The sequence below is a fragment of the Lontra canadensis genome, unplaced genomic scaffold (genome assembly GCF_010015895.1).
Source record: "Lontra canadensis isolate GAN:19392208 unplaced genomic scaffold, GSC_riverotter_1.0 scaffold262, whole genome shotgun sequence".
NCBI classification, from domain to species: domain Eukaryota; kingdom Metazoa; phylum Chordata; class Mammalia; order Carnivora; family Mustelidae; genus Lontra; species Lontra canadensis.
Window position 1 is genome coordinate 188,959 of NW_022631256.1, and position 26,086 is coordinate 215,044.

The 26,086-nt window shown below is 40.5% G+C and overlaps 1 protein-coding gene across 1 annotated transcript in view; it reads left to right on the plus strand.

The window, feature by feature from the left end:
• Positions 1 to 26,086, plus strand: part of LOC116862572 (neuronal PAS domain-containing protein 3-like) — a 241,677-nt gene that overhangs the window by 154,387 nt on the left and 61,204 nt on the right. Inside the window, exon 5 of the mRNA XM_032849932.1 lies at positions 23,383 to 23,501. Coding sequence (XP_032705823.1) covers positions 23,383 to 23,501 — 119 coding nt within the window. The remainder of the gene's footprint in view (positions 1 to 23,382; positions 23,502 to 26,086) is intronic.

Below are 26,086 nucleotides of genomic sequence, written 5' to 3' on the forward strand. Positions count from 1 at the left end.
CCAGGATGATGAACTGAGCCGAAGGCAGTCACCCAACCAATTGAAACCACCCAGGCACCCCACTCACTGCCTTTTAAATCACCACTGCCTCTACGAACCCAGATGTCAAGCTCCCACCTGGAGATCCCAGGACGTACCCTATACAGTGCTAACTAGAGTGAGTGGCCTGTCCCGGGCTTCTCAAGGTCCCTTTGGTCAAATTTATGATAAACGCCGCACCCTGAGAAAACCGGCCGATGCTTATAATGGGTAGCATAGGCTGTGGGTAAAAGGAGGCATAAAGGTTGGAGGTGAAGGGACAGAGGCAAATGCTCTGGAAACTGGGCTCTTTGTTCGGACATGAGTCGATTCCTTCTGACTCTAATATTAAAACAAAGCAAAAAGCCTCCTTCTTTTTATACTGTGTGTCCTGCTCATCTCACCAACAGGAGGCAGACAATCTGTGTTGTGCAAGACCACTGATTACCGTCATTGTCTTCTCCCCCCTCCCCATCAGCCCTGAGCCAACACTTCCTGAAAATGATCACCCTCCCTCTTCCTCCCTGGAGACAGTCCTAGTCAAGAAAATCAAGCCACACACTCAAAGCTCTGAATTCTGTTGCTGGATTTATCATCTGTTTGCCAAGGAAGATTTTTTTCAATTCAGTAGCAACTCAATGACTTAAAATAAGGAAGTTGTAATCCCATTTAATAACAAGTCCAAAGGAAGGACAACACTAAAATGGGTTAATTCAGTGGCCCAACAAAATGATCAAAACCCAGGTTCTTTCCTTCTTTCTGCTCTTGTCTCCTCAGCACACAGGTCTCTTCCTCAGCCCCGCTTCTCGCTTAAATTTGTAGCGACAGCCACACTCTCTCAGCAATGACCCAATGCAGAGGAGCGTTTTTTTGTTTTGTTTGTTTGTTTGTTTTGGTGGAGGTGGGGGGGGTGGTTCTCTTTGGAAGGCAACACAGAACTTCTCCCCAAAGCCAAATCCAGCAGATACCAGCAAACCTCTCAGGGTGGTGGTCCCTGTAGACATCCTCAACATCTCTTTTTCTCTAACATCCCACATTCAATCTCTCAGCACGTCCTGTCAGCTGTCCCTTCCAGAAGGGTCCTGAAGCTGACCACATCTCACCTGTTCTATGACAGTAGCCTTCGTAATGGTGCTCCCACCTTTGTCCTTTCTTCATATTCTCAGAGCAAGAGGGTGATCACACCCCAATTCTGCTGAAATTTCCCTTGTGACTTTAACATCATAGTGCCATCATATTCAGGCATATTCAAGTCTACATCCTGGACAGCTCATACCACTGTTTCATCATCTCTCTGCCTTCCTTCTCTCCACTCTCTTTCCCAAACACTGCTACGGCCACCTGGCCTCTGCTACTCTTTAAACACACAGTGCAAATTCCCTCCACTGGACCTTTGCACAGACTGTTTCTTCTTCCTGGAACACTATTCCACCAGAGAGCCAAACTGCCTTACTTCCTTCAAATCTCTAATCAGATGCCACTTCCCCAGTGAGATTTTTCCTATCCCCTTTATTTTATACTGGAACACCTTCTCCCTGCATCCCCTATATTCATCCCATCTTACTTTTTTCCAAAAAATTTCCTACCATCTAGCATACCATCATTCACTTGTTTATCTTATTTGTTTGTTTGTTTTTTAACTTCCTACTGGAAGCTCTATTGGGAAGAGCTTTCTTTTTCCCACGTTGGTAACTTAAGAACCTAGACCACTGGCTGGCACCAGTAAAAGCTCATTAACTACTTGTTGAATGAACACATTCTGAAACCAGTTGTGGGCTTTAACCAATCAGGAATCATGCCTGTGGCTGATACTGCTTCCCCTAAAGAATGCAGTAGACAGAGGGAGATGGGTACTTAGGGTATTTTTAAGGGGGGGGGGGGAGACAGGAAGAGTTTTGGTTAAGCAATCAACAGTCCTGACGTATTCCTTGATTTATTTCCCTTTTTAAAAGCAAGAGAGGTAATTAGCACTTATCCCAAGTCAAGAAAAAAGCCTTACTTCATTGATTCTATTTTTTCCCACATTTTAACATCTCTAACTTTGGGGTGCATCTTACAATCAATGCTGTCTTATGCTCCTGCAACTAGCAGAGATTTTTTTTCTTAAAGCTTCATAAAAGGATGCAAGATCTTAAAATGGCTGATGTCTTAGAATCCGTGAAATCCCATAGTATCCCTTGAAACATGGCATGCTTCTGAAGTAGGAAGCAATACCAAAGAAGAAAGAATATTATCATCATTGTCCATAGACACAGAGCTGGCTGCTATTAAGAAAAAAAAGTTTTGAAATCCTTCAAGATCTTCAGCAAAACTGGACATTCTCTTTTTCTCTTGCCTTCCTATTGGGAAGCTTTGATTTAAGATAATGTCTGAGCAAAGAAGCTTCGTTCAGTGCTGTCATTTGACCCAGATTGTATGTTTTTATAGCCTGAGCCAATTAGTTAAAGTGACTTTGACTATAATAGGGACCTGTGACATTCCTTAATATTATTGCATTAGTCACCCTGGAAGAGTTTCTGGCTTGTGTTTGTAATCTGGCTCTGATTGTGCCTTCTTCATCTCGATATTTATATGATTGGTTGCTGTCCTATAAAATAATAACCTCTGAGTCCTTGAAATTAAACCCTCTCTGATTTTCTTTGTTGCAATAAGTCCTTGGCACTTGATGGAACAGTGTGAATCACCTTTATTGTTCTGATTACTAATCAAGCGGTCTTTCTTCTTTCAATCTTTTTAATCGTTCTTAACCCAGTGAGGATTGGGGCTAGAAGTCAGGAAATGGGCTTTGCTCCCAACTCTGTTCCTGGACAATGGGGCAAACCTGGGTAAATCACATACCTTCCTCTCATTCTTCTTGCTACACATGAGGAGATTGTTCCAGATCATCTAGTTCTTTAAATCTGCGCCAGAATGGGTTTAGAGTGCCAGGCCCAATGTGTGTTTTACTCGGACTACAGTCCCAGCCTTCATCCCAAGGCTGCATTGGAGCAGGGCTGGATCTCATTAAATACACTAACTTTTTTACGAAATGAAGTTAGATAAGACCAGACCGTGAACCCCTTGAGGGCAAGACAATGTCGCATTACTTTTATAACCTATTACTAGACAGACACTCCTTAAAAATGAACACAGTAACTATTATAATTCATTTCTGTATCCCCAGTATCCCCCAATATATAAGTGCCTCATGCATGGTTCCTGATGAACAGATAACTGAAATGTTATCTGTACTCTAGCTACCCTTTCCTCTTCGCCTTGATGGAAGCCATAGTTTTCCACTCCTTTCCACTTCCATTCTTTTTCCATTCTTCCCTATCATGTTTTTCTTTTTTTCCTTCCATATTCTTCTACTTTTGCATTTTTTTCTTTTTCTTCCTTTTTTCTGGCTCATTGGGATCATGTTATTTTTCATTAGTAAAAGTCCTAGTCTCTTTCTTGTGCTAAAATATGCATGACCTAAAAGTTACCATTTCGACCATTTTTAAGGGTACAGTTCTGTAGCTTTAAATACATTCACATGGTGCAACCAACACCACTATCCATCTCAGGGACTTTTTTATCACCCAAACTGAAAATCTGTACCCATTGAACAATAGCCCCCCAATTTGCCCCTCTCCTGAGCCTCTGGCAACCACGACTGCACTTTCTGTCTCTAAAAACTGACCTATTCTAGATACCTCATATAAGTGAAATTCTCTTTTATTTTGGAGTTTTCCCCTTGCTCCTTCTGATGCTTCTTTCCCTCTACTTCTCCTTTTCCTTTTCATTGCCCCTTGTAGCTGCCCTCTCCCTGCATGGCCTCATTTTCTCAATCCTTCTGTGCTTCCTCAGCTGCGATCCCCCACAAGGCCCTTCCTTCACATTTTCTTATGTCTTATATCCACATGTAATTTTTATATCTTAATGCATTTATAAAGTTGTGGTATTACATTTAAGCATGTTACACAACATCTGTACAAAAGATACTAAAATACGACTCTTTTTAAAAATTTTGAAGGCAGGATTTGGAAGGGGCTAGCTTGTAAAATGACCTCACTAGAAGGCACAGAACAGAGAGCAGAGGGGAGCCAATGTCATTAGGAGGGGTTTGCTAGGGAAACCATTGTTTCTGTTTGAAAATTGCCACAGGATTTATATAAACTTAGAGACCTGGCATCTAGATAGAGACAGCCAGGTCTAGATATGTATATCACAAAGACAGAAAAGCCAGTTCCTTCAGAGCCAGACAGAGAAGAGTCCTAGGGTTCCATTGCAAAGGCACAGTGATTCCTCATCTCTCCTCAAGTGCAAGTTAGGCACTCGGTTACTGATGTTCCATACCAGCTTTCCCCTGAAGTCCCAACTATTCACGGCAAGCTGAAACAGAGTATTTCAGGAAAGTTGTAAACAGGACAAGCACCAACCCTTTCAACATACAGGCATAAGTACACAGAGAGAGAGGTTATTATAGAACAGATAAACATTTCATAAAGTCTGGAAAATAAAGTAAAAATGACAATCACTCCAATTTCTTACTCTCCTTTCCCCCAGACTGCTTGGGTTTTTCTTTCCATGTACTAGGAGTCTTTGAAATCTATTGCAGCAGAGATGAAAGAAAGTTAAATGGATATTTCTAAATAAATTACACTGAATAAATCTAGACTTAGTTCAAGCCATGATGTAGAAGAGATAGAGGCTGTTTTAGAGTACTCGGTCAGAGACAATGGATCCTCCTTAAAATGGGGAAAATAAAAGAGCTGATCTGGAAGACTGTTGTGACAACTAAATTAAATGTGTATGTAAATCATCTGGCAGTAATCCTAATCCCCGGTACCTCAAAGCTGGTATGCACAAAAGAAAATGGCTCATAAGGAAATCTAGCCTATCACCCCAGACATGGATTTAAAATCCAAATGTTGCAAATTTGGGAACACCTGCTTTGTCAATAGTCAGATTTCTTAAAAATGAATATCCAAATAGGTGGTAAGTCCTGCTTTTGCAGCTTTTTAGGACCAAGGAAAGCAAAGGTCTTTGGTGCATGTAAACCCAGACTCAACAGCTAGTTTGCAAACTCTACCCCATGATGTGGTCCTAAGAACAGCATTCCTAGTCCTTCCATTCCTCTTTTCTCCCCCTTATTCTCTCAATGTTCTTAGGTTCCCATTTTGCACATTTTGTTATTGCTTCATCTATATAGTTTTTGTTTTACTTACCTTCTTAGTACTTTGTACGTATCTTTTCAACCTCCTCTCTCTAGTTTCTTTCTTACTACGCACTCTCCTTCTTCCTCAGTTTTATTCCCTACTTAATCCTCTCCTCTCCTTTTTTGCATTTGCATTTTCTCAGGTTCTCATGTAGTCTGCAGCACTTTCTAGTAAAACCAGTGACTGTAAAATTTTCTTACCATCTTGTAATCAGGTTCATGATACCCATCCATTTCTGAAATTTATCAACCTAATAATCCTTCACCAAAGTGAGGTTGATGATGGTGACACAACCAGGAGTGCTAGTGAATCTATGGATTTGGGGGAGCGAAACAGCAACCTGTCTCTAGGTTGTTTGTGGGTTTTCCCAGGATTAATCACATTCACGTTGGACATGGTATTTCAGCACCAGGAACCTCAGAAGCGCTCAACACAGGTTTGCTGCTTACATTTAACTTACATCAGTCAGACCTTTCCCCCATATGGATTTATTTGATTTCCCCCAACAACCTCCTGACAATTAGGTAAGACGCGTAATATCACGTGCTTCCAAGGGCTAAGGAAATCAATGGTGGAGACATCCATGATTGCCTTAAGACTGGAGAGCTGTCTGGTTGCTAAGCTAAACCTAGAACTCAAGCTTCCTAATTCCAAGGCATATGTCAGACCCCCATGCCACAAGACTGCTTTCTGGGTTTTTAGCCATCATCCTGCCCAGCGGTACCACTGTTGTTATTCCGCATTAGGATCTTCTGCTCCGGAACGCAGGGGACTACTGAGTATTACCATCCCTTACCGCTCCTCCATCCACCTAATATCTGCAAAGGTATTACGAGCACCGAATACAGTCACAACATCTAGCATTCACCGAGGGTTCGTCAGGTGCCATCACATGTGATTTGCATGGATTCATTTGTGTATTCCAAAGCACATGACATCTTAAAGCAAATACAATAGGGTTCTCTAAATGTTCTCTGTATATTACTGTACGTCTTACCAAACATCACCAGAGCTGTTTTGCAGAGAAAATCTATCTATCCCTATGAAAAGAAAAAGAAGCAAAGGCTTTAGAAGATTAAAATAAAACCCAAGTGGAGCGCACAGATCCAGTCTCTAAGTCTGCTCCTTCTCTGCAATGAGTAACAGTCTATCCCATTCACCTTGCTGATGGGCTAGTCCCAAACCAGCACCGAGATTCTGACATGATGGAAGTCCATCTTTATATTTAAGATTGCCTCACTGTTTGTCCTTCTTTTCACAGAGGCACTGTTTCTCCTCAAGGTTATCTATAAATTCTCCCTGTAAGACCCTCCTCTTTGTCTGTGTTAATTGTTGGGGGCATTATGAGACAATTATAGCAGAATCAAGGATAGTTATAATGAGAGGAAAATAAAGAAATCCCATGTCTAGGAAGATGAAATGCTAGTACAGACATCATATCAATTTAGGGGGAGAAAAAATCTCATTGGCAAACATAAATCTCAAAGAAAAGAAGACAGTCATTACAATAATAATAATTACTATTATTACTAATATGAAAAGAGAAAAGCTTGGTTCCAAGTTCACTGAAAAGTTTCCCTTCAGTCTTGAGTGATTCTTCTCTAGAGCCTCCCAGGATCGCAAGCCTATAATTTTAATTATACCTTGGCATTCTCATAAAGCAAACAGCCTGCTCAGGTAGTGTTTATTACCTGTTCAGAAGAATACTTATGAATATGCTTCATAGATTCCAACTGCCGTGATCTGCAATGGGCCTTCTCAAGGACAGAAGGGGTGAGTTGGAATACACATAGGAGAAAAGTTGCTCATTAAGGGAAGGTTTGTTATCCAGCAACGTATAATTAAGGTGACGGTCCCAGCTTCTGTGACAGCCAACACTCGGGTAGTTGTTTGATTGCTGCATGGGTCAGAGATCAGCTCCTGCTACAAGATGTAGCCACATTAGTGTGTTAGTGAACAGGTTAGAAAGTAAATTACAGCTGCCTTTCTCAAGCACATTACTGTCGGTCTTCATTGTTTTGTTTTTACTGTACATCAGCAGGACTGTGGCTTCTGAAGACTTTGTGTGACAGGTTAGGCATTTTATCCTTTGAGTAAACAGTAATCATGGTGCGAAGAAAGTGGGGCATTGGAGAATTTTTCCTATTCTTTGAGAATTCCACTCTTCCTTTTTAGTTTGCTCCAAGGGCTCATTGGGGATACATATATTAAGCCCTTTAAATAGTTCATAATAAATCTTTGTCTCAGGCTGATTCTGACAGTTTTTTAAAGAGTCTTTTAAGAGAGAATCCTCAATCATTTGATAATCCGTGGGGTGATCTTCAGACTTCGGGAAAAAAATAACAGCCAGGGCTCTTGGGTAGTGAAAATACAATGTAGGAAAAAATATATAAACATGGAAAATCCCAAGAATATCACCTTACTGAGATTACTTACATGTTCTGCATGTATCTGAATGCTTTCTTTCTTCCCCAACAAGCCAAAAGGAGAAAGGAAAATAATTGTCAAACTAGCAAGAATTTTTATTGATAATTTTATGTTTTTGGACTTACATGCATCTACTAAAATGTTAGACTTCAAATTGTAGAGGAAGGACTATTCTTTTTAAAGTAAACTAATTCTTTTTGTAAAAAGATAATTTCTCCTTTGCTCTTGTTTCCCCTTTAAGACTATTTCTGTCTTCCCCCCAAATTACTTACATACACACTGCTATTTTACCTGGCTGGAGAGAACCTTCTACTCTTAGCAAAATGATTGTAGATAGTGGTTGTTAGCATCAACAAAAAAACTCTGAAGGGCAAGACATGGTGCTCTGAATGAAAGGCCTTTCTAGGTTGACCTGAGATTTTTTAGTTTCCCCTTTGGATATAAGCTAATTTTGTCCAGTCTGTGAGATGCTCACAATTTAAAGAATATAACACAGTTTGCGCACCAAAAACATAATACATAAAACTGATCGGAAGAAAGTGAAAGCCGTACTGTCTGCCATGAAGGCAATTAATATTAGTAATCATTACAATACCTGTGCATTATTTGTTTCACGCGTGGGAAGTACTCTAACGTCTCTCTGAAGAGGAAAAGAGTGCTCCATTTCGAGTGTCATATGTATAAATCGTTTCTGTCTCAGGGAAACTCGTTTTGATGTATTTGGTTTTGCTTGTAACTGAAGCGATTAAGGAGGAAACAGAAAGATGCAGGTCATAACTTTGAGCATAACTTTTGAGGATAAGCATCACAACAGGGGCATTCTCCCTTTGGAACGGACCTGCGCTTGTATGTCACTTCCAAACTGCAGCTTTCTCAAGCTCTTGAAAAATCCCAAGAACTTTACTAATGACATGCAAATGGAGTTTGTTGGGAATAAATGCAATAATAGAGTGGAGCAACGGGCAAAGGACAGCCTACTGTTCTAGATGGATTCATTCTCACGGAGGGTCAAATAATGGAAGACCCAGATCAAGGGCAACCTCAAATACCTGGACCCCTGCAGTTGAGAGGATTAACTGCAAAACTGTTATGACAAATGCAGTGGGAGCATTCAGCTAGCAGGCAACAAGCCATAGGTGGTACCAGTTCTTAAAATAATTATTTGGCACTATAGAATATACAATTTAGACTCAGAAGCCATCTGATAGAATGCTGAAGTGTCGACGTTAAAAAATATCAAGTACATCATTAGAGAGTTAGATGTGAAGCAGGGAAAGGGGCAGTAATGCAGTCATTAATACAAATTTGCTTTGCACCCAGTTTGAGAAAAGGATGCGTCTACCCCATTTGCACCATCACCATTAGCCATAGCCTTTATCTTTTTAAATTGAAGAAAAGAGGGTAATTCTACAGCAAGGCTAATTGCAAACTATGTAAATGGAGTCATTAAAAAAATGTCTGCATTTTTATCCCCACCACTTGGGAAGATTTATGCGTAGCCTTGAAGAAAATATACAAATGACCTAACATCGAGTTCAGATATGGAAATGATGCCGACACATATATTATGATGCCTACAGACCTATTAGCTGACCAAAATTATAATAATGAAGCCCTGTCTTCCTTGCAGGAAAGCAGGAATACTTCTGCCAAAGGATTAAAAGACTTTGTTTAGGTGCTAAGATGGAGCAGTAGTCACTAAAACTTACTGGGATCATAAGTAAAAGGAAAATTTGCTTAATTATAAGATGTCAAGATAGATATTCATTAGCAAAGTAAGTTATAGATAATTACTGGGCTATCTCCCACTTCTGGCTCCCCTGAATTACTACAACTGTAAATGATGTTACTTGAATATTCTCCAATAAGCCTCAATACTTTCTTGATGATGGATTTGATATCGTACTTGTAACTGAAAACATTTTGAAAAATAACCACTTCAAGACATGCTGGACTAAAGCCATAATGAAAGCAACAAATTCTAGCTGTTCAGATCTCTCCCCTCTGATAAAAAAATAATAAATGAGCAGAAGACACTGACTCAGGAGACATTTATGGAGACCTGCCAACCCAAACTGTCCTCTATCCCCAGAACACACACACACATACACATGAAAATAAAAACTGGCTACATCCAATAAGGGGTTAATATCTAAAATATATAAAGAACTCACGCAACTTATTATAAAAACAAATGACCCAATTTAAAAACAAGTAGAGCTCTTGGATAGACATTTTTTCAAAGATATACAGATGGCCAACAGGCACATGAGAAGCTATTCAACATCAGTCATCATCAGGGAAATGCAAATCAAAACCACAATGAGATATCACCTTACCGCTGTCAGATTGGCGAAAATCAAAAAGACAAAAAATAACAAGCATTGGTGAAGATGTGAAGAAGAGGGAACCCTTGGAACTATTGGTGGGAATGTAAATTGGTACAGCAACTCTGGAAAACAGTATGGAAGTTCCTCAAAAAGTTAAAAAGAGAACCACCATACAGTCCAGCAATTCTACAGCTGGGTATTTATCTAAAGAAAATGAAAATACCAATTTGAAGAGAGATAAGCACCCATACGTTCACTACAGCATTATTTATGTTAGCCAAGATACAGAAGCAACCTAAGTGTCCACCGACACATGAACGAATAAAGATGTGTATGTGTCTCTCTCTCACACATACACACACACACACACAGGAATATTACTCAGCCATAAAAAAAAAGAATCTTACCATTTGGAACAGCATGGATAGATCTAGAAGGTGTTTTACTAAACAAGAAAAGTCAGAGAAGGACAACTACCATATGATTTGGCTTATATATAAAATCTAAAAAATATAATAATCAAAACAGAAACAGACTCCTAGGCACAGGAAACCAACTGTTGGTTACCAGAGCAGGAAGAGTTGGAGGGAAGGCACAACAAGTGAAGGGAGTTAACAGGTACAGTCTTCCAGTTACAAAGTAAGTCATGAGGATGAAAATACAGCAGAGAGAATATAGATGATAATACTGTAATAACTTTATACGGGGACAGTTGGTAACGAGACTTACACTGGGGATCATTTCATAATGTACACAAACATTGAATCACTATGATGTACACCTGAAACTAATGGGATATTGTATGTCAGTTACACTTTAATTTTTAAAAAATGGTGATTGTTCTAGACCCCATCTCTGAGAAGGCAAATTTCAAAAAAGCCACATATGTATACCAGCATTCCCTTGAATTTTCAATCATTGCTTAGTTCTCTAACATTCTCCAGGGGAAACTTTCAAGCATTCAGAACTTTTTCTCTGTCAAACAAGTGTATCTCAGGCCAAACTCCTGCAGTCTTCATTCCTGTTAATAACATGACAGCTCTCATGCAAAACCCTTCCTCATTCTTCTAGGGAAAGAGTGGCCAGATTTCCCTAATAAAATATAGGACTCTCAGTTAAATTTGAAATGTATATGCAGTACTTGGATGATACTGAAAACAAAAGTCATTGTTTATTTGAAATTCACATTTAGTAAGGTTTCCTGTATTTTACTTGGGAACCCTAATGAGAACTAAACTGTGCTAGAGCCATCACCTTTTCCACAAGCCCCACTTCTACCTCTTCACGCTTATGAAAATCATGCTCTCTTGGAGGCCACCACTCTTGAAACTCTCTCTTAAAGACGCCATGATTCCTATGCTTCTGACTCTCTGGTGCAAAAGAGGAGTGGCCATCATGCTTCGTTTCCACCGCCACTTCTGGACCATCTCCCCCAATATCATCACTTCAAAATTTCCTCTTAAAATTTTTTTTAAAAAGGACCATCTTTACCTGTTCTCAGTGCCATCAGCTGTTAACAGCCACATCATTCACCTACTGTTCTCAATGGCGTCCACTCGTGCTCTGCAGTCTTCCTGTGTGGCAATCTCTTCAAGGAGGCAACAGGTGCCAGAATGATAGTTTCCAGAATGACTAACTACTCCACACACTTCCTTGACGGCCACAGCTCGAAAAACTCATTCTTTGACTTGCCTTCAGCCACCCATTGGCATAACCACCCCTTGACCTTTAACCATGCTTCATTTTTAACATGCCAAACATCTGCATAAAAAAAAAAGATAAAAATTTTCTAAGATATAAGTGCAACAAAAAGAAGTCACAAAGGGAAAAACATAGAATTCTCAATATAAAATTTAAAAACATGTATTGGTGAACATTACAAACAGGAAATGCAAATATATGGGAAAATATAAGAAGTATGTCAAAAATAATATCCATGAGGCACCTGGCTGGTGCAGTTGGTTAAGCATCTGACTCTAGGTTTCGGCTCAAGTCATGATCTCACTCAGGGTGAGATCTCATGATCTCACTTGGCTCAAGTCATGATCTCACTCATGAGCCCTGCATTGGGCTCTGTGCTTAGCATGGAGTCTGCTTAAGACCTCTCTCTCCCTCTGTCCTTCCCCCTTCTCTAAATAAATAAGGCATTCAAAAATATAATACCCTTAGTAAAGGAAACTATCTCATTCAAATTGATAAGAAAGATACTAAAAACCCAAGTGGAAAACAGAGGACATAAATGCAAGATTCATTGGAAAAGATTCACATGGCCAGTAAGTATGTATTAAAACATCTTTCAACTTTATTAGAAATAGAAATGCATATTAAACATGTGAGGTGTTTTTGCACACCTTTTCAGGAAGACCCCAGTAAACTATCTTCTCTCACTCTTCTGCTATTTTTTTATCAAGTGAGAACAAATATTTTAAGATGGCAATCAATATGAACACTATCAAACACTGTTGATTATATGTAAATAAAGCATAACTTTTCTGCAAAGTTGTATACAAAATCAATTTGTACACATTAGGTTTTTTTAGAAAGAAAGAAAAAAGAAAGGAAGGGAGGGAGAGAGAGCGAAAGAGAGAAGTGAGAAAGAAAAAGTGAGAAAGAAAGAAAGCAAGCAAGCTAGCTCATGTTTTTAAACCTAGTAATACCACTTCTAGAAATCCACCCTAAGAAATAATAAAAAAGTTGAAGGAAGATTCATTTCAAAAAAATTCATCACCAATCTATGGAACATTACATAGCCAGTAAAAATAGCATGTTTGAAGTGATAATAATATGGGCAAATGCAGATACTCTCATTTCGGTTTTTTTTAAAAGCAGGTTTGCAACCAAGAGCTCCAATATCCTTTTATTCCCCGAAACAGTGTCTAATAAAAGTACTGCTATTATCACACAGGGATTGGATCACACAGTCCATTTACTATGGACTCTGAAAAACAATCTGCGGGGTTTGAAGCGGCCGGGGGTGGGAGGTTGGGGGAACCAGGTGGTGGGTATTAGAGAGGGCACGGATTGCATGGAGCACTGGGTGTGGTGCAAAAACAAGGAATACTGTTATGCTGAAAATAAAAAATGAAAAAAATTTTTAAAAATGGTCCCGATTTTGAAATCAGTAGATAAATAAATAGTAAATAAGAATGCAGCAAAACATCACTTTTAATAGTGACTATAAATGAGTGACAAGGTTGTAGAGATTTTTTTTTTAATTTTCTGGTTTACTCTTTCATATTTTCCAAATTTCCTATGAGCATAGAGAGAATAGAGAGTGATATAAACTTATTTAAAAGCCATAAACAGCATCCTCACAAATCCCTTCTGAACAAAACTCCCCCTTCCTGGCTGCCTCCCCCAGGTCACCACCCCATTACCCTTTTCTCTTCCCCAGCCCATCACTCTGTTGCTTTCACTTGCTTGCTTTTAACCCTTGTCAATCCCTCACTCTAGGGACTTTCTTTCCTTCCCATCATTCCAGCTCCCATCCCTGGGAAAAGTTCCTGATCCTGAGCACTGCCTGGAAAGACCACAAAGCCACTGTTATTAGGGTACTCTAGAAAATTTGTGCTCTTAAAATTAAGCAACTTCCAGCCACTGTCAAGTCTTACTTACTTATTTTCTATCAGTCCAATTGCTTTGCCCACATGGGCTGCTATATCTGCTTTCATTTTCAAAATCCTCTCCTCTCCCATGTCCTCTATTGAAATTAAGATGTTCAAGGCCATTCCCATCACACTTCTTTCTCTCCCCCGACCCTCTCTTTTTTCTCTCACATCCTCCCTTTTTTTCTTCCCCCTCATTTCAGAGGTTCACTTATCTTTCTCAGTCACTGATTAAATATCCTTTAGGATTTAAATTCTTCAATGAGCATTTCCAGTGTATACACCTTTAAGTTCAGTCTTCTTGATCAGTGAACATGCTCAGGACCCTTTATTTTCATTACCAAAACTCACCAAAGAGAAGAAAGTCATTTATTTATTCAGTCTTCCTCCCCTTTCTGTCCTGAAGCTGCTCCCTCTGGAGTTGCCGGAAGAATGAACAATGCTGGTGGGTACATCCGGGGGCACTGAACACTTTGGACAATTGTGTCCACTAATTCCTCTGCTGGTTTCCTACATGTTAAATTCTTTGTCTTTTGTATAGCACTTATTTTAATTTTGGACCAGAAAAAAAAAAACAAAAAAGATAACATGTCTAGAATTGGTCACTAGGACACATCTATCTAAATAATGGTTTTCTATAAAGCCTTTAACCAACCCGATGTTCTGAAATTACAGTGTGAGGTGTGTGTGGCATCTTCACTCAGTTATCCACGTGAATTTCTGTCTTCTCCAAAGCGCTCCCATCAGTGAGCCCATCCATCCAACTGACCTTCACCCCACCTCGCTCTCCAGCCCCTTACTCCTCATTTCTCTTCTTTATAGGGTTCATCATTGCCAGAAGTTTCTACCTATTTCCCCTTCTCCAAGATGTAAGCACTTACATTTACAAATAACTCTAGCTCATTGTAGATACTCAGTATTTAAATAACTGAACAAGGACTAAGTGAGTGATAATAAAACATCTGACAGGTGCTTACATGGGCTACTTTAAAACCTCATCCTGTCTTTTAGGGTTGTATGCTGAGTAAGAGCAAAAAGTTCTAGGGACAGGCCAAAGAGCCACCTTTAAATCCTTAAAAGGAGGTGATGCAATGACTACAATAGCCAAACTATGGAAAGAACCTAGATGTCCATCAACAGATGAATGGATAAAGAAGATGTGGTATCTATATACAATGGAATACTATGCAGCCATCAAAAGAAATGAAATCTTGCCATTTGTGATGACGTGGATGGAACTAGAGGGTATTATGCTGAGCGAAATAAGTCAATCAGAGAAAGACAATTATCATATAATCTCACTGATATGAGGAATTTGAGAGGCAGAGTGGGGGTTTTCAGGGGTAGGGAAGGAAAAAATGAAACAAGATGGGATTGGGAGGGAGACAAACCATAAGAGACTCAATCTCAGGAAATAAACTGAGGGTTGCTGGTGATGGCGGGGAGGGATAAGGTGGCTGGGTTATGGACATTGGGGAGAGTATGTGCTATGGTGAGTGCTGTGAGTTGTTTAAGACTGATGATTCACAGATCTGTACCCCGGGGGTAAATAATACATTATATGTTAATAAATAAATAAATAAATAAGATGCTCAGAAGCAAGGGTAGTTTCAGGTTTGGTGGGGCTTGAAGCCCATAATATTTAATTCTTTAACAATAAAATTGCTAAAATAAAATTTGAAAAAAAGAAAAAAAGAACCTCAAAAGGTGTGCTCCCAGTTGAGAGGCCTGCAGTTGACGTCTGTGTATCAATGGCTCAAATCACCGTCTGATTTGGCAGCCGGGTTCCATAACCGCTTCTCATCCCACGGCACTGCTATAGTCAGTCACAGAGCTTTAAAGGCAGAATGCATATGCGTGTGTTTGCAAGTGCCTTTGCCACCTGACTCCTGTCTATACCCCCATTTTACAACATAGTGTGTTGCCCACATGTGCTCCTGAAACGGAGATCTGGCCAGAATGCTCAGAAAATAAACATGGCCATTCCACCCGGTCCTGGCAACCGGTGCCCGCCCCATGGATGGGCTGCATGGGAGACTCATGTATATAAAATAGTATATTAAAGTAAACTTACAAAAGCAAAGAGCAATCATTGCAACCATAATTTTTTTCTTCCTCTTTGGGATTCTAATTTTAAAAGCATTAAAGGAGACAGCTGCTCATGCTGTGATATGCGCTAAACAGCCTGAAGGATGGAAAAAAATATATTTGTAGCTCATAATAACTATTGACCTTTCTGATATACAATGTTCTCTGTGTTAGCTATTCGGTTCTATCAACAGTGAAGATTGAACATGACTTTTTAATAGAAAACATGGGGTTTTGAGCTGCCTTCACAAAGGTGTTTACGTATTGTTATTTTGTTTTGTACTACAAAAGACCAAGTCCTGATGCCCTTTGTCTGACATCATGTTTGTTGTTTAAAAATAAAAAAAAAAAAGAAAAGAAAAGGAAAGGAAAGGAAAAGAGAGAAAAAAGAAAGGAAGGAAATAAAAGAAGGAAACAGAAAAGGGGGGAGGGGGAGCCTCGATGTTATTGAGTATGTTTTATATGAGGAATTGGCTCGTAACCACTTTATAGTCGTGATAAAAGCATTGCCACACTCGATCCCATACGCAATATTGGTAATGGAATCCAACAGCATCCCGGGAGGACGCGCCATATTTCTCTCCCAGAATAGATCCCTCAAGTGGCCACATTTATAGGGCGTCTCCGGTAAGATTTAAAACACTTGCTGGCAGCCTTCGTACGGCCTGTTCCTGGGAGTGCAGAACCTGCTGCAGAGCAGGCCACACTGGATGCCCTGTACTCTCAAAGGCCATCTTTACACTGCCCGGGTTTTCCCCTTGAACTTTCCTGGGGCTTTCGTAGTCATGTACAGAAACACCCACTGGTAGCAGCTTGACTCTGACACTGAGTCTATTTCCCCAAAGCGGTATCATCCACACACCAAGTACAGAACAGCAGGCGGCAGCCGAACACGCTCCTCTCCCTCGGGGGACAACCTCACTGAGTAGTAACCCCTGCCAGCCGCAGGAAACCTGAAAGGCAACCTTATGCATCGTGGTTCTCATCCCAGGCAGGCAGATATTGCCAGCAAGTGTGTGCTGACAGGTGGCACGGGTTGGCAGATTATTATTTTTTTCTTTATTCTTTTTTTTTTTTTTCTTGGCGGATGATCCTTAATGTGACTTTGAAAAAAGTTTATTACATCATTATTGAACCACAATTATTTTCACAGCTATGCTCTAGAGTTTCAGTTAATGATTCACAAGTTTCTAAACAAGGCTGAAGACTCACAACTGAGTGGGAGCAGGAATTGGCTCTAATGAGACTTAAATAAATTCGGGGATTTTTGTTGCTGTTTTTTGGTGGGTTTTGTTTTGTTTTTTGGGTTTTTGTTTTTTGTTTTGTTTTGTTTTGGGTCATACTCCAGAGCAAGAACCGAAGCTGCTAGAGGCTGATTGCCGAGCCAGAGCTCACAGGCTGGAACTGCATTTGCATGGCACCCAAAGGGTGATGCAATAGGTGTTCATGGAAAGTGGTGGGCACTGCCTTGCCTCCATGGCCAAGGATTTTAGTCTAGTCTACTGAAGCCTGTTCTCCCCTTCCAAGTTGCCTGGCACATGGTAGAGGACAGGTCAGTGGGATGAAGGCCAACTCTCAAAAACAGAACGAAGTATTCTCTAATTCTGGGGGAAATGGGGCCCATCCTTTTTCAACTACCAAACCACATGGCTCAAAATATTTTGCAGAACATGCCTTGGAGATGAATACAATGAGAGGCGTAGAACTCCCTCTCCTCAAAAACAAATAAACTACAACAACAAAACACCAAGTCTTGGGCCAAGATGTTCCATGAGCATGGCGTGCCATGGCTTCTTAAAAGAAAGCATCTATTTATTCTGCATGCACACGGAGTGACTACTTATGTGAAACACCATGTTGGACACTTGCGGCTCCCAGGGTTGGGGGCAAAGGGAGGTGGGTAAGGGAAGCAGGAGGAGAGCAGGGAATAGATACCACATAATAGACAAGCAAGACATCAGGCCTGCCTTTCAAGATCTCCCAATCTTGTAGATGGCACTGTTGATAGCATCTTTTGTAAATCGCACATTTAAAAAAATCAATTGAGCATTTACCTTTGAAAACACAAACTCTGCTTAGAAAAATCAGCATCACAGGTAGAGTTTCTTGCATATGTGAATTCGCCAGGTACAGGCACAGTGGGCAATGCATTCCTTCTCACTATTACAGGAGTTTTACCCATGTTGTTGTCACATGCCAAAACAAGGCCATGATTTTTCCAGAAAGAGGGTCGATGTGGGTGTTATATTAGTCATGTATCGTTGCATAACAAATCACCCCAAATATTTTGCTTAAAGCTATTTCACATGTTTTTTACAGGTCAGGAATCCAGTAACAGTTAATCTGAGTAGTTCTAGCTCAGGATCTTCCCTGAGGTTACGATGAAAATATCAGTCAGAGTGTAGTCATCCGAAGACTTGACTGGGGCAGAAGGGTCCATTTCTAAGGTCAGTCATGTGACTATGACTCACTAGGAAGCCTCTGTTCCTTGCAACACTGGTCTCTCCACCAGGTTGCCCAAGTGTCCTCACAATATGGCAGATGGCTTCCATCCGAGTGAGTGGCCCAGGAGAGAGCCAAAAAGAACCCATTCTTCGTGTTGTGACTGAGTCATATTCTACCAGTTCCACCATTTGCTATTTATTAGAAGTAGGTCACCAAGTCTAGCCCATACTTCCTTTTGGAAGCAGGAATATTGAACAATTTATGCATTGTTAAATGACCACACTTGTCATCCTGGATGAATATAAAATCTGCTGTGATACTATCTGTGAGACAAGATTTATTTACCATGGTTGTCCTACTGTTGGGAAACTAGGTTGGGAAGATCTTCTTACATGAAAGTCAGCATTTAACAAATAGTAGCTCCTGAATATATTAGACATAGGTAAATACATATATGTACTTATGTACATATATGTATACTTTTAAACTCTGAGAACAAGGAACCACCATAGGTGGTAAAGGGGATGCAGTTTAGACCTGTGTCAGCATTTTTGCCCTGGAATGCCTAGCATAAGACATAAAATGAAGATTTAAATAAATAACTCTAAGGGTGGTATTTGGCAACATCACGACCTTTGTCGTCAGACAAACATATGTCATGTCTGTGTGCTCTTCCACTGACTATCTGGAAGACTTGGACAACAACATTTTTATATAATAAAGATCTAATATTTGTATCCAGTCAGTATGGGCAAAGTTATGCTGCAGTAAAAAATGATTCCAAAATTGTAACAAAAATTTGTTTCTGTGAGGGTCCACGCTATCTTATTTCCAAGACCCAGGCTGATAATAGGGCAGGCACCATCTGAAATGTTGACAGTTACCATGGCAGAAGGAAAGAGAAAGGACCTCTTTCTACAAAGAGACTGGCTCTTTTCAAAGATTCCACCTAGAAGCGACACATGACTTTGACTCACATTTCCTTGACCTGAGAAAGCCATATGACTATAGATAACTTCCAAGGGGCTGAGGAAGAGCAGGAAAACTTTCGTAAGAAAAGAAACAACTTGCCACATACTTGACACCTACTCATTCTAAAGTCCTAAAATACATCAGTATCTAACAAAGCTAACAGAATACGACAATGAAACAATTTGGCTTCATCAGGGTAATTGCAAAATGAACCAATGTCTCTTCCCTTGTAAAAGCCCTTTTGGTTATTTGCACTTTGGTTTGTCCTATATGCACAGAACCTCTGAAAAAGGAGAGATTCATTTAGGCAATAAAATAGGAAAAGAATATATTTAACTACATGTGTTAGCAGCATAGCCCGATACACCTCTCTTTCAAAAGGAAAAATACTGCTTTCATTCGCAACTGAGGAGCAGCCAAGTTTTCTCAAAACTTAATTTTTCTTGTCCTTCCCTCCTACAATCAGGATTTGGTGGCAGTTAGAAGGTTCTGTCATGGGGTTGCACTGAAAACATTTATAGTATATGAAAAAGAAAGCTCTTCTTTATGCTGGGGCCCCATCTATTTGCAGAGACCCTGGAAAAAGTCCTGGAAGTGTTCAGGTGGACCTGGCCCTAGGATTAGCCAGTAGAACTAGATGGTTCCCTGCTACCTCCTCATCTTCCTCGAGCTTCCCTGTCACCTCCTGCCCCTACATACTAATAAGGAAGCAGCAAGTACAGCTCTAGTCAGGGATTCATAAACAAATGTGAAATAACGCAGATATGATTTCACATTATGGTGGCATTTGCCAACATAAAAATTATTACAACTTTGCTATAAATTGTTCTGTAAATTTTACAAAATATGCAAAAACTGACATTTCAAGAGCCTAGATAACTTAGATTTATTAAAAAGTTGAGGCCCTTGAGATTCAGCAAAAGAGAGTCTATTTCTTTATCTCGCTTTGAGTTGTGTGGGTCTCGTTTGTGTTTTGTTTTCCAGCTCCTTGTTTATAATGCATGGGTCAAAACTGGTCCTATCTGGGCTTTGACCACTTAATCCAGTTTCAGCCATAAATTTCTCCTCTGTCTCCGGAAGCGGATGGAGCTTCTCTGAATCCCAAATTTCTTATCAGAGCACGCAGCAATCATGGCCTGCCTCAAAAAAGCTGACAGGAAAGCATCTGATCTCTAGAAAGCACTCTAAAATGCTTCTTTGGCATAGACTGGCCCTCCATCTCTATAGGGCACAGTCTTAAGGACCCCTCTCCTGCCACCCTGTCCTCTTCACACACACCCATACACACAAATACATATATGCACACATGTGTACACACACATTCTCTATTCAATGCCACAGGCACGTTGCACATCACCAAGGCTACACTCTCCTGAGAGAGCCCTCATCAAAATCTTGCTTCTCACCCGAGACACTCAGATAGCTTCTCTTGGAAAGCTACCACTGTTGCCTGTCACCTGCGGCTAACACATCTTTCACAAGAGAGCCGCCATTGTCATAGCTGGGATAACCAGCATGTATTTGCTAGCCCTTGAAGGAAGCATGGCCAAGGCCAGCGTGTGCTGTGAACGAGTTTGTTACATGTCCCTTTGAGAGGGACAGCATGGCATGTTACTCCCGCCCCACCCTCAGAACTAGAAAGTCATATGGAATAAAAAGGAAAATCTTTATCAGAAATCCATCTCTTTTCTAAGTTGCTGCCTCACTTTCTCCTCAACTCCCCATTCCCCCATGGTGGGAAATAAAGCTCAAAGACCACTTTAGATCTTAAATCTCAGCTTCAATGGAGCAAAACCTGACCTTAGCATTCCTCTCCCACCAGTGGTCCTAGGTTTAATTACTGCCACCCCTGTATGTTTAGGCAATTACCGTTGTAACACAAGGTGTGTGTGTGGTGGGGGGGGGTTTGTTGTGTGCGGGGCCTCAGTCAGCCCAGGACATCGTGTTCAGCCCCCACAGCTCATACAAAGCTTGTCACTCAGCAGGAAGCAGCCGTGCCCACGAAGTGTTGTACTCCACAATTCTCCGTCCTGGAAACAATAGTTTCTAATGATGCCTGAATTCTTCACTCTTCTGGAGTGGAGGCAGTTTCTTTCTCCTGGGGTCACGGTACCCCAGGACCCTGGCCCTAAAATACATCTCACTTCTGCGGGAAGTTTCATTTTTCCTCAGCTATTGCAAACACGATCCTGCTGAACAGAGCTGAATTTTTAAGGCCGAGTTTGTGGTGTGGATTCTGATGGCTTCCCGTTAGTTCAAGTCTCTGAGGACCAGTGCCAATAAATGTGAAAGGGACAACAGTAGATTGGCATACTTTTCCATTTCCACCAGGATGAGAAACTGCTATAAATGAAGTCTAACCTTAAATGTATAATCTGTCCTTGGAAAGGAGAGGAAAGGAAAAAAAAAAAAAAAGGATATAGCATCTTCAAGCTCTCGGCATCCCTTACGAGAAAAAATTGGTTCTAAGGGTCTCTGATCTTGTGTTTTAGTAAAATAGAACTGCACGGCTGACTGACAGTTCTGATCTAAAGCATTTACGTTTAAGTTTTGATCTCTCTGCTTTTGATTAAAACTAATGAGCTCATTTAATTCAAAATGGGAATCTCTGATAAGAGAAATAAGGTTGATGTGATTGGATTAGAGGGGCAAATTAAACTCTTAGAGCAGAAGTTTGTGCTTATATAGTGTATTAAAAAGCTGTTGGCGTATTATGGCGTGTTAGATGATGAGAAAAATTTCATAGTAATTCATATTTAATCAGAAGAAATGAAAGTACTAAATATAACATAGCTCTGCTTTTCCCTCGAGTGATAAAAAGCTGTACATTTAAAATGACATCAGATCCATGCTTTCTAAAACAAAAAAAAAAAAAAAAGAAAGAAAGAAAGAAAAGAAAATCTTAAGAGAGACACATAAGAAAGGGTTACTTGTCAGAGGCTCCCTCACCCCAGAACAGAAGTGCCACAAACATAGGAAAATACAGTCCTGTTTAGACAGGAGTGCTACAAGAAAAGCCACAGACCACAAACAATAAGGTTTCTGTATTATAGGAGCTCCTATTCTCCCTTCTGAGCATTAAGTTTCATCTAAAAAATGGGTATTTCTTTCCCTTAGAAATAGATGGAATATGTTTCTTGAAGTTCAAAGCTTGTTTTTCCTCTTTTTCTTTGTGTTTTAATAACTATTTTCATACCTGCTTAATTCTTACAAGTTCCTTTGTGACCCCTATTTCTTTACCCCCACCCCTCGTGGGTGAAAAATTCGTGAGAAAACTTGTGTTAGGTTTCTCAAAACAAATCTTGTTTGTTGTTGGATATATATTTTTTTAATTTTAGACTCAGAAAAATATTTTAAACTTTAAAGTACTAGTTTAAAAGAGTGAAATTAGACAGTATCGATTAGGCTTAAAAGTACCAAAATTAATTTCTTTGCAGGAAATCACTTAAATGGATAAAAATCCCTCAGAAGGCAGATTTATGTGGCCTTCTGGTCTGTTTGCAGAAAGATACTTTTATATCAACAAGACTGAAAACTACCCTTTTAAGTTTCAGAAGTAAAGAAGCATTCCGCTTAGTCTACAAATGTATGAAGCGAAAGAGTAACTGTCTCGCTTAAGAGAGGAGATGATTATTTGTTAATATCCTTTTCCGATGGGGGTGGAAGGCAAACAGTCATTAGAGACAGCAGTGGACAATACTGTTGGTGGTTTTTATTCCTTTCTGTCTATACACTCCATTCTCAGCCCTCTGTCATGAGTCAGTAGAGAAGACTTAATGCTTTCTCATTCCCCACAACAAAGACCAGCTCAGGAGGGCAAGGACCCTGGCCAGGATACAGTCCCATTGTCCTCAGAACTGCCCAGTGGGCAAATGTTACAAGAAGGGATTTGCAGGGAGAACAAAGAGCCAGAGATCTGTACTCCCCATCAGCCTCCTGCCTGCCTCAGTGTTAGTTGATTCTGTAAATCGATGGTGTCCTCCTTTCTCCTGACTATTCCATCCCTGTGCACCTGGCAAGCCTCGAGGGGTGGCTGCTGTTACTTACTTACTTAAGACCCTACTTGGGGAGCTGCTGGAATTTAAAAGGCCTCTCCTGCTAGAAACTGGAATGGAGTTACTTTGGATTCATTAATTTTTCTTTTTTATTTTCTGCAAAGTAAACATTTTCTAAATGAGGTAAATTGATTACTACGCTCTTAGCACCCATCAGTCATTTAGTTTTAGTGAACTTAAGGATTGCACCTGAGCGGTAGCTGTGAGGGGCTGTGTAGACATCTAAATCATGTGTGTATATATTTTTTGTATTCTTCAGTGGAGTCAACCAGCCCCAGTCTGCTAACCACTGACAACACCCTTGAACGTTCCTTTTTCATCCGAATGAAATCTACTCTGACCAAACGCGGCGTGCACATCAAATCATCAGGATATAAGGTAAGCTGGGCTCTGGGAAGGGACATACTCCTGTCTCAGGTCAATCCTAGGTCATTTGCATCGAATTTCCTGGCTGCTTTGGGTCCATATAATTAATGTCTATGACCTTGAGCAGCCCATCGGGTTCTCAGTTATTTTCCTGTCTCAAGGTAGGGGCTTCATTAATTCTCTCATTCTCACTTCAGACTTTGCTGAGGCACTAAATCCCTCCAAAGAGTGTCTTTTCTTAAAACACTTGTTAATAATGCACCAAGGTCTTCAGCATTTGCTAGAAATTCCCTTTGATGGTGAAGGTGAGCCAAATTCACATCAGTCCTTAAGACGAGCATTCTAGAATGGCTACTTGTAAGAATTCTGCTTCTCCCTTCCAATCCCCCCTTTCTCTGTAGAGGAAGACAGTCCATTTTCCTAACCTTTTGGCCATCAAGACTCACACACGTAAATAAGAAAAATCAGGTTAGGCGTGAGGAATCTTAGTTGAAATTATAATTATTGCACATTCAATCATACCTTAGCATCCATGGAATACTCAACATACAGAGCACATGTTCCTACAACAGCAAAGACCACATCTGGAGTCATAATCTACATTATTATCATTTTAAGGGTAAGGATACAAAAGCCTCCTAATCTCGGGAAATTCCACCATTTCGGTTACTATAGCAACATAAATTAAGACCTATGAAATTTATGAAATGCCTTGGGCAACCTGAGTCTTATCAATTTTACAACACACTAACCAGTCCCTCAAACAATATTTACTGTATGCGGGAGAGCACGCAGCACCCAAAAGTATGAGAGATGTGGCCGGCATGACCTTTTCCAGTTTGGGAGTTGAGAGCATCTGATAGCTCTTTTCTTCAGGGTTACCGTAGCATTGTCAGGGATGGTTAAGAGTCATTATCATTGGGCTTAAAAACCATATATAAGTCATCAGAAACCAGCGGCCGCCTATAAGTCAGAGTTGGGTACTTTCTTTGACGTGAATTCTTCAGTGAGAAAAAGGAAGGAGGTAGGGAAGCAGGCCCTTCCGTGAACGACCTTTTGTTGAGCTGTCCTACCATCTGAAGGGCAAATTTGGAGCATCCTTAACCTTTAACAGGGTTGGAAGCAAAGGAGAGGCACCGGGCAGCTCCGTCTGTCGGGGCTTTACCCTACAGAGGCCCGTTACAGAGTGAGATGGTGGAGGAAAAAAAACCCCGACTCTATCCTTAGGACTATTTTTATTTTTCCTGCCTTACTGAACCCAAGATATTTATGAATCACAACGTGTGTAGCATGAGCAAGTTTGGAATTCTGAAAGCAAGCTGTAGGGTGGTTAGTGTCACTGTAATGGTAGCAAGATTCAGTCTTAGCATTCCTGTCTCTAGAAGTCAAGACGGCTTCCTTTCACCTGTGTTCTGTCTGTGTTCGTACGTCACTTTCAGTGGCTTTTACTGGTTTGTAGGAGGTGTGTCCCAGGAAAGAAGGGTGGGAAAGGTGAGGTATAGTTTGACAAAGTAATATTTAGTATACTTTGGTCTCATGAGATAATTTTTTGAACAAAAAAAAATTATTGCTTTCACTTGACTAATGTGAGATCATAAGGTCCTGCACAATTTTGAATCTACAAGAAAAGTGGGCTGTCCAAGCAGAAAAATAGTTCGTATTTCAGTCTAGGCAAGAGAACCTGTAGCTCGCGTTCTCTCTGTGTTGTGGTTCGGTCAGCTCAGGACCACTGCTTTTGCTGCCTGGCCTGAAACTCGACAAGCTCACTTCTTAAATACTCATAGATTGATTATTCATTCAATTAATGTCTCTTGAGTTCCTACTCTGGAGCCTGTTCTAGATCCTGTAACCCAGCATTAAACAATAAAAAGTCCCTGCTTTTGTGGTACTTAGATTCTAACAGCGGGCTAGAGTCAATAGCAATAAATAAAAAGGTGATTTCAGATGACGATGATGTCCAAAACTACAAGGACTACCATACCAGACGTATTACAATACACTGGACATGGTGTGACATGCGTGTGTGAGCCCTCACAGCAGTCCCAGAAGAAAAAAATGTTCAACGTTTCCACTTTACAGGTAAAGAAACTAAGGCTAGGGGTTAATTAGCATACCCAGTGTCACACATTGAAGGGAGAGAGCTGGGGTTTGAACTCTGGGAACCTGGCTCCACATCCCATGCACTGAACCACTAAGCTACCCTGTTTTGCTGAGAGTAAAGCAAGGTCATGCATGGGTGGCTGATGGGGGCCACTTTACACAGAGTCACAGAAGGCCTCCCTGTGGAGGTGACATGTCACCTGTGAGTGGTAAATGAGAATAGACCACGATGGAAATGTGGAAGAACAGTGTTTGGGGCACCTTGGTGGCTCAGTCATTGAGTGTCTGCCTTTGGCTCAGGTCATGATACCAGGGTTTTGGGATCAAGCCCCACGCTGGGCTCCCTGCTCAGCCGGAAGCCTGCTTCTCCCCCTCCCACATTCCTTGCTTGTGTTTCCTCTCTTGTTGTGTCTCTGTCAAATAATAAAATCTAAAAAAAAAAAAAAGAAAAAGAAAGAAAGAGAGAAAAAAGAATAGTGTTTGCAGAGCTCCTTGGG